The 9578-nt window shown below is 47.0% G+C and overlaps 1 protein-coding gene across 1 annotated transcript in view; it reads right to left on the bottom strand.

Annotated features, from left to right (window-relative positions):
- The window catches only part of MAPRE1 (microtubule associated protein RP/EB family member 1), a 26713-nt gene extending 19289 nt beyond the window's left edge, over positions 1–7424 (bottom strand). Inside the window, exons 1-2 of the mRNA XM_015831905.1 lie at positions 7302–7424; positions 2868–3013 (exon numbers count right to left, since the gene is read on the bottom strand). Of these exons, the coding sequence (XP_015687391.1) occupies positions 2868–3013; positions 7302–7422 (267 nt within the window). The 5' untranslated portion in view covers positions 7423–7424. The remainder of the gene's footprint in view (positions 1–2867; positions 3014–7301) is intronic.
- Between the last annotated feature and the right edge of the window lie 2154 nt (positions 7425–9578).

Below are 9578 nucleotides of genomic sequence, written 5' to 3' on the forward strand. Positions count from 1 at the left end.
TTACTAAGGCTTTGTAAAAACTGTACTAATATTTCACGTGAGTTTCCTTCTGTGCCTCTGTTTATAAACTAAGGATTGTATAAAAAAGCAGAGCGAGGGCTACCTGTACTTGGCAATATCACCACTGAATCCTGATCCCTAGACAAGTGTTCCTCAACTTTGGCAATTCTAAGATCCTGGCTGGGGAATTCTGGGAGTTGACGTCTGCCCGGGGCCTTCAAGAGAAACACTGCACTAGACTAGGGGTAGGCAACCTTGGCTCTTTTATGACTGGTGGACTCCAACTCCCAGAATTCCTGAGCCAGCCATGCTGAGGGGAAAGGGAGAGGTTTCCAAGCTGAGCCATGCTGGCTCAGGAATTCTGGGAGTTGAAGTCCACAAGTTATGAGGGGGCCATAGTTTCCCCCATGCTGGCTCGGGAATTCTGGGAGTTGAAGTCCACGAGTCATGAGGGGGCCGTAGTTCCCCCATGCTGGCTCGGGAATTCTGGGAGTTGAAGTCCAGGAGTCATGAGGGGGCCATAGTTCCCCCATGCTGGCTGAGGAATTCTGGGAGTTGAAGTCCACGAGTCATGAGGGGGCCGTAGTTCCCCCATGCTGGCTCGGGAATTCTGGGAGTTGAAGTCCAGGAGTCATGAGGGGGCCATAGTTCCCCCATGCTGGCTCGGGAATTCTGGGAGTTGAAGTCCACGAGTCATGAGGGGGCCGTAGTTCCCCCATGCTGGCTCAGGAATTCTGGGAGTTGAAGTCCACCAGTCCTAAAAGAACCAAGGTTGCCTACCCCGCTTGACTAGACTAACAGAAATGCAATTCTTATTTGCCTTTGAAAGGCAGCAGTGACTCAAAAAGCACGTGAAAATTAGCATATGAAAACCCACATTCCTTCCGTCTTTCCCGTAATTCAAATGCAGCATTCTTTTACTCCCACCCTTTGATGTTTTTCTATTCAATTGCATTTCACGTTTTTCAACCACTCAAGAGAGGGACTCTGGGTGGTATAAAACATTAGAATATAAAAAGAATAGGTAAAACTTTTAAATTTTAAAAGGAGGCAAGCAGAGCCGAATGGGAAATCATTTGCTATAAATCTTCGGAAAATTCAAACAAGTATCTTTCCACAGAAAAGAGACTAGCCAAGCAGAAGGGTCTGGAGCTCTACCTTGGTCACCAAATAATCTGGGGATAGAAAAAGTCTTTCATGAGGTGGAGGTTAGTCATATCTGACAAAGATTGAAACCTCCAAGAAAAACAAATCAGGATCTTTTAACTCTTCTAGTATGGAGCCACAAGTCAATGCAGGCAGAAATGGCGCAAACTACAACTTGACAAGACAAGAAAAAAATACCTTGCTTGATAAAATACAAATTCCCACCTTGTTATATTGAACAGTACATTAAGGGCACATCACCGACACAATGTTAAAAAAAAAACACCAAAGTGCTGTTTTTCCTGGAAAAGGTTCTCTCATAAAGTTGAAAAATGAATGCAGTCTTGTCAAATATATATCTATATCTATATATATATATCTATATATCTATATATATATATCTAGATAGACAGAAACAGTGTGTGTGTGTGAGAGAGAGAGAGAGATATGGAGATAGATTAGATGATAGATAGATAGATAGATAGATAGATAGATAGATAGATAGATAGATAGATAGATAGATAGATAGATAGAGATAGATAGATAGATAGATAGATAGATAGATAGATAGATAGATAGATAGATAGATAGATAGATAGATGATAGATCGATCGATCGATCAGCGGTTCTCAACCTTTTTAATGCCGCGACCCCAACCAGTCGTAAGTCGAGGACTTTCCCTGCCCGGGAGTTCCACGCATGCATGGTTCCGCCCCCTGTGCCGGCCGAGGCGTAGCTGGCAAGCGGCAGAGACGGAGCAGGCCGACCACCAGCTGGCCCAGCCCAAGGGAGGTAAGGCACCCGCCGGAAAAGGGGAAAAAAATGGCGGACAAAAGAAATGGCGGACAAAAAAAATGGCAGACAGCCTTGCTTGGTGACCCCCATGAAATGGTCGATCGACCCCAAATGGGGTCCCGACCCACAGATTGAGAACCACTGAGATAGATAGATAGATGGATAGATGGATAGATGGATAGATAGATAGATAGATAGATAGATAGATAGATAGATAGATAGATAGATAGACAGACAGACAGACAGACAGACAGACAGACAGACAGACAGACATAGATAATAGAGATAGATAGACTAGATATAGATATAGATAGATGAGAGAGAGAGAGAGAGATAATGGATGGATGGAAAAGTGGAGATAGAGAGAGGGGGGGGAGGGGTGGATGGATGGATGGATGGATGGATGGATGGATGGAAAGGTGGAGATAGAGATAGATTAGATGATAGATAGACAGACTAGATAGATAGATAGATAGATAGATAGATAGATAGATAGATAGATAGATAGATAGATAGATAGATAGATAGATAGATAGATAGATAGATAGATAGATAGAGATAGAGAGATAGAGAGAGAGAGAGATAGATAGAGAGAGAGATAGATATAGATAGATAGATAGATAGATAGATAGATAGATAGATAGAGAGAGAGAGAGAGAGAGAGAGAGAGAGAGATAAGAGTTTAAATTGAATAAGACTGGGGGGGTGGAACCCTCTCGTATTACTGAATATTAATTTGAAAACTGAGAGAGGGGGAGAGTGCTAGCTTCCGACAGATACTCAAAATAAATTAATCAATAAACATTCCAAATAAATCAATGGGAAAGGCCAGCCGCAAAAAGAGCCAAGGGAACTTATTGCCCGTCCTCCAAGCTGAAAACCCTCCCTAAAAATGACACCAGAGAGAAAAGATCCGAAGCTCTTACTTTGTCAACCCCCATTCGCTTAAAACCTGCTTGTAGCATCTTGAAATTCTGAATGTACTCGTGTTCCAACTTTGCTTGGAATTTCACCTTCTTGAGCGTGATGGAACCTGGGAAGAGCATGTCCATAAACTGACAATAGGCAGCACCTGGCCAGGAGACAGAGAGGGAGAGAGAAACATCTTGGTGATAATTAGATCTTAGCAAACGTATTTAGGGCAAAAGATCAGAATCTCTGCATTCCTTTCCCAGTGGCTGGCTGCCGATCCTGCTTTCTGTGGGAGGCAACGTTGCCGGAGAAACTGGTGGAAGGACCTCGAATCATACAGTTGGGTGGGAAAGAATCTCTGGGAGAAGAAATGCCATTCTTTCGGTCTTCTGCCACTTTTATTTTTTAATCGGCCTCCCTCTTCACGCAGCGGAAAACGAACGAGTTGCAGGCTATTTGAACGGCCGTCTTTTCCCAGCTAAATCTACCCAACCCACCCGAGTGGGCAGACAAAGGATGTTATGGGTCCCCTCTCTTAAGGAGGTCCATCTGGTGGGACCAAGAAGAAGGGCCTTCTTGGTGATGGCTCCTTCTCTGTGGAACATCATCCCCATGGAGATAAAATTGCCTCTGCCTTGACACCCTTTTGAAAGGCCTGAAGACGGGGTTCTGACAGTGGGGGCCCCAGGGGAACGTGGAGAATAGAAATAGAAATAAATAAAAATAGGAATGGAATGGAATAGAATAGAGTAACAGAGTTGGAAGGGACTTTGGAGGTCTTCTAGTCCAACCTCCTACTCAGGCAGGAAACCCTATACCAGTGGTGGCGAACCTATGGCACGTGTCCGTTTCAACCAGCCGCCCGCTAACTCGCCGAGGTCCCACATGGCCGGATGCATCCCAGCACCCATGCGCTCACTGGCCTGTGTGTGCATGGGCCCTGCCTCGCCTTGCGTTGTGACAATGGCACCCCCGCCCTGCCTCCACTTGCCTCGCGAGCCTCCTGCCCACCGCCCCACCTGCCAGAGACCCCCTGGATCTCCCCCAACCCTGCCCGGCTCCCACAGGCGTCCCTCCCCATGAGCAACATCGAGCTGGCCACGTCCACCCTAGCCACACCCATCCAGTCTGCCATGACCACCACAGCCATGCCCACCCAGTGGGCCACGCCCACCTGGCACCCGGCATTAAATAAGTGGGTTTTGGGTTGCAGTTTGGGCACTCGGTCTCTAAAAAGTTTGCCATCACTGCCCTATACCATGTCGGACAAATGGCTGTCCAGTCTCTTCTTAAAAACTTCCAGTGTTGGAGCATTCACCGCTTCTGGAGGCAGGTAGTTCCACTGGTTAATTGTTCTCACTGTCAGGAAGTCTCTCCTTAGTTCCAGGTTGCTTCTCTCCTTGATTAGTTTCCCTCCGTTGCTTCTTGTTCTGCCTTCAGGCGCCTTGGAAAATAGCTTGACTGCCTCTTCTTTGGGGCAGCTCCTGAGATACTGGAAGACTGCTATTATGTCCCCCCTCATCCTTCTCTTCATTAAACTAGACAGACCCAATTCCAGCAACAGTTCTTCATATGTTTTAGCCTCCAGTCCCCTAATCATCTTTGTTGCTCTTCTCTGCACTCTTTCCAGAGTCTCAACATCTTTTTTACATCGGGGTGACCAAAACTGGATGCAGGATTCCAATTGTGGACTTACTAAGGCCTTGTAAAGTGGTATTAATACTTCACGTGATCTTGATTCTGTCCCTCTGTTAATGCAGCCTAGCACTGTGTTGGCCTTTTTGGCACACGGCTGGCTCCTATTTAAGGGATTGTCCACTAGGACTCCCAGATCCCTCTCACAGTTACTACTATTGAGCAAGGTACCCCCTATACAAAAGGTGATTACAAGCGCACATCAGGGATCTGGGCACTCAAATTCAACTGCTGAAAGGAACCAGGAAGGATTCTGAGATAGATTAGCAGCAGCAGCAGCAGCAGCAGCAGCAGATAAAAAAGTCCATCTCAAACTCTTCCAAGCCAAGCATCGGGTTTTGCAATTCAAGCTGTTTGGAGCCTGCTGGAAGAGTTTTTATCTTAAAACGCTTACAAAGTGCTTGGAACAGCAAGGGTGGAACTCGAAACACAAGCTGCACCAGGAGGCAGTTCCAACCAGGCTCCACACCCATTTGCCCTCCGATTCAGGAGACCCTGGGGGCACAGGTGAACCTCCAGGCGGCCTCAACGGCTCTCCGAAAGAAGGCAAAGGACCAGCCGTCTGCAAGGAGTATAAATCCTTCCCTTCCCCCACCATCCAGTCAGAACCTGAAGAAGCTTCTGGGACGAGAAGCAAAACCTCTTCAAAGGAAAACAAGAAAGTCCAGTGGCCTCCTGAAAAAAGAAGCACCTTTGGGACAACTGAGGATACAAACGAACCTCCAGGCGGCCTCAACGACTCTCTAAAAAAAAAATGCAAAAATGACCAGCTGTCTGCAAGGAGTATAAATCCTTCCCTTCCCCCCCCACCATTCAGTCAGAACCTGAAGAAGCTTCTGGGACGAGAAGCGAAACGTCTTCAAAGGAAAAACAAGGAAGTCCCGTTGCCTCTTGAAAAAAAAAAAAAACACCTTGGGGACAACCAGGATCCTGGAGGATCTCCATCGACACTTATCTGCACCGATTCACTGGCCAAAAAAAAAAAAAAAAAATTGAAGAATCAGGTGTGACCCACTTAGCAACACGAAAGTCTGGTCCAGCTGCCTCGTGTAAAAGCACCTCTGGGACAGCCAAGAGCCTGGAGGAGAGGACAGTCTCTAAGGATGCCTTCGCTGAAAAAAGTGCTCAAAAGAGTTTAACGACCGTGGCAAGGACGGTCGTAAAAAATGGGGCAAAACTCACTGAACGTTTTGCTTCGCAAAGGAAAGTTGGGGCTCCGTCGTCGAGGATCCTATTTGCCATATATTTTAAAACCGCAGATAAAAAAAGTCTGCCAGGCTACTGTCGCTCCTGCAGACGCATTTCCTCCGAGGCTTAATCACGAGGAAGGAGTCTCCGTCAGCAGGACAAATACGAACGGCCTTCCACCGGGACCGGTGTCTAATCTTCAAAACAAAGAGCTCCTACAGCCTTTTCTTCTGCCTAGTCTGATATTCTATTTTATGTAGTTTTTAAGTGGCAAATACTGTATTCAGGTACAGGAGAGAAATGAGAAGTGCAGAGAAGAGCAACAAAGATGATCAGAGGACTGGAGGCTAAAACCTACGAAGAACGGTTGCAGGAATTGGTTATGTCTAGCTTAACGAAGGTTACCTGCCTGAGCAGGGGGTTGGAGTTGATGACCTCCAAGGTCCCTTCCAACTTTATTATTATTATTATAAGGACATAATAGCAGTACTCCAGTATTTGAGGGGCTGCCCCAAAGAAGAGGGAGTCAAGCTATTCTCCAAAGCCCCTGCAGGCAGGACAAGGAGCAACGGAGGGAAACGAATCAAGGAGAGAAGCAACCTAGAACTAAGGAGAAATTTCCTGACAGTTAGAACAATTAACCAGTGGAACAACCTGCCTCCAGAAGTTGTGGGTCCTCCATCACTGGAGGCTTTTAAGAAGACATTACACACCCATTTGTCTGAAATGGCATAGGGTTTTGTACTTGAGCAGGAGGTGGCACTAGAAGGCCTCCCTTCCAACGGTGTTATTTTGTTTAAAGTACTGCAGACAAACTCTGCCCGCAGTCTGGAGTTTGATCCCAATCGGCCCAAGGTTGACTCAGCCTTCCATCATTCCCAGGTGGGTAAAATGAGGACCCAGATTGTTGGGGGCAAATAGGTTGAAAACTGCCCAGAGAGTGCCATAAAGCACTATGAAGCAGTATATAAGTCTAACTGCTATTGCTATTCAGCTCTGCACCATTTTGCCCCTATGAGACATTTCAAGATACATCTAACACAGGGGTCTTCAAACTTGGCCCTTTGATGACTTGCGGACTTCAACTCCCAGAATTCCTCAGCCAGGCACATGTGCCTGGCTGAGGAATTCTGGGAGTTGAAGTCCGCAAGTCATCAAAGGGCCAAGTTTGAAGACCCCTGATCTAACACCACAGAACTGAATGGAACCTTAAGACCCACTTAAGATACACAAATACAGACACACACAATCTGAAAAGTCATGCAGGTAGAATCTCCTTCTACCCCCCCCCCCCAAGGAGGGTAAAAAAAAACATGTTCCAAGCAGTAAGTTCACGTTTGATCCAGTGATGCAAAGGCAGTACACTTTCTATGTCGCCTTTGGCGAGATGGATAGCATGTAAGTTTGATTAAAAAAATAAATAAAATAAAATTACACTTAAGGCACAAGGCAGGCACCCACCCACCAGAGCGAGCCCACTGCTGTTTCCAACTACTTAAAAAGAGAAATAGTAACAAGCCAAGGCCTCAGACCAAGACGGAGTTGTGGCGTCAGGGGTTCCTTACCTGAACAAAGTTGCTCTATCTTGGTGAAAGTTAGTTGTAACGACTCGTTGATCCAGGCTAGCATGTCATGTCGGCTTAAGTTGTCGCTCGTCACGGAGGTGGAATACACGTTTACGGCCATTTTCTAAGAGAAAATCGAGGGAGAAAGCCCAGTTGGCAGAAATTATGTCCTTCACGTGAAGCCGGCACCGAGTTCAAGTCTGCGCGGTCCGATCTGTTCCGAGACATCATCTGAACCACCATCTATTTAGGGCAGAGGTCCCCAACCTTTGGGGCCCCAGGGACCGGTTCCTTGGAGAGAGGTTTTTCCGTGGACCGGAGGGTACGTGGTTTCGTGGGCTGCCTGCCTCCTGTGGAGGGGGCTTTGCTTATTTGTGCGGACCGGTTGCTGGTATGCTGCGGCCCGGTACCGGTCCACGGACTGGGGGTTGGGGACCCCTGAACTAGGGCACTCCTTAAGTACCGGAGAGAGTTGTAGCTGAAGTGTTCTTCAACTATGGCAACTTTTAAGATAGGTGGACTTCAATTCTCAGTTCCCAGGATTGCCCCGCCAGCATTCATACAGCTAAAACGTTGACTCCATTCTAAGCACACACACACACCTTATACCAGGGGCCTTTAAACCTGGCCCTTTGATGACTTGTGGATTTCAACTCCCAGAATTCCCCAGCCAGTTTTGCTTTGCTGGCTGGAGAATTCTGGGAGTCGAAGTCCACCCCTCTTCAAGTGGACAAGGCTGAGAAACGCTGCATATGGCTAAACCAGGGGTCTTCAAACTTGGCCCTTTTATGACTGGTGGACTTCAACTCCCAGAATTCCTCAGCCAGGCACACGTGCCTGGCTGAGGAATTCTGGGAGTTGAAGTCCACCAGTCATCAAAGGGCCAAGTTTGAAGACCCCTGCCTTATACCTACTATTGTAGGTATAATGGCCTACCAGAAAAGATGGAGAAAACAGACTCATTAACAGCCGACTGACCTAACTTTTCTGTTATGTAAGGAGATTTCGCTCCCTTGCGTAGAAATTGTTCTCGCCCAGAGTTGTTTTCACACACAAAAAAAGGAACTGACAAATGGATCCAAGATTCAACACTGTTAGACCCAAAGGACTAGGAAATTAGTTAAGGGGGAGGAAGGAAAAAAGAAAGTTAATGGGCTCAGATTGAAGGTAACTAACTCGATTTAGTGACCGTTCAGTTACAACGGCACTGAAAAAAAGCATCTTACGACCATTTTTCAATTAGGACCACTGCGGCATCTCCATAGTCACACGATTTTATTTCTGATGCTTGGCCACGGACTCGCATTTATGATGGTCACAGTGGCCCGGGGTCACGTGACCGCCTTTTCTGACAAAAGCAAAATCAATGGGAGGAGCCTGGTTCACTTAACAACTGCATTCTTCGCTTAATAGCTGCAGGGATTCACTGAACTGGGGCAAGGAAGGTCGTAAAAGGGTGCAAAAACTCACTTAACAAGCGTCTCGGTTCTGGTCGTAAGTTGAAGATTATGGGCATAGGATGAAAGTTTGGGTTTTAAGAAGCGAGGATTCCACAGAACAGAGGTCATGGCCATCAAAATGGAGGGAGCAGTGATGGCTGACGACAGAGATTAAGGAGAATATTTGAAGCTCAGGGTTGAAATGAAGTTTCCTTTTTGCTCTCTTGCAGACCTTTCAGGACCAAACTAGGTAAGATCATCAGTGCTACTGGAGTAGGGAGTGGGATTCGCTCTCATTTTTACAAATGCAAGAAACCCACCACGCTCAGAGAGCACCAAGGAGCCCACAGGCCACCTCCAACCTCCACTCCCTTCTAGAACTGATGTTACTTAGCTAGGTAACAAAACGTCTGCGAGAAAACCGCCAAGCTCAGAGAGCACCAAGGACCCCTCACAGTTAAGAGATTATTGGAGACAGAAGCCAGAGGAGGAAATAATTTCAGCATCAACCACTGTAGCAGGGGTGTCAAAGTGCCGGCCCGATGAACGGATGCGTCAAGCCGAAACCGCACCTACCCCGTGGCCGGCAATGGGGAACAAAATCACGATACGTCACGTGACATTGCGAGTGTGACACCCCTGCTGTACAGAGAGCAGCAGCTCAAGGTATTGTCATCAGAATGGGGGCACAGACTACCTACGGAACTACTACATCAGCCTATCCCACCCAGTCAGGGAGGGAGGGTGGGCACGCTGCAGACCCCATCAGCTGAAGATCTCCCATTGGCAGGGTCCAGAAAGAGAGCAATGTAGGGCTGTGAAAGTTGGACCATAAGAA

The sequence above is a fragment of the Protobothrops mucrosquamatus genome, unplaced genomic scaffold (genome assembly GCF_001527695.2).
Source record: "Protobothrops mucrosquamatus isolate PMUCROS unplaced genomic scaffold, P.Mucros_1.0 scaffold_286, whole genome shotgun sequence".
Classification (NCBI taxonomy): domain Eukaryota; kingdom Metazoa; phylum Chordata; class Lepidosauria; order Squamata; family Viperidae; genus Protobothrops; species Protobothrops mucrosquamatus.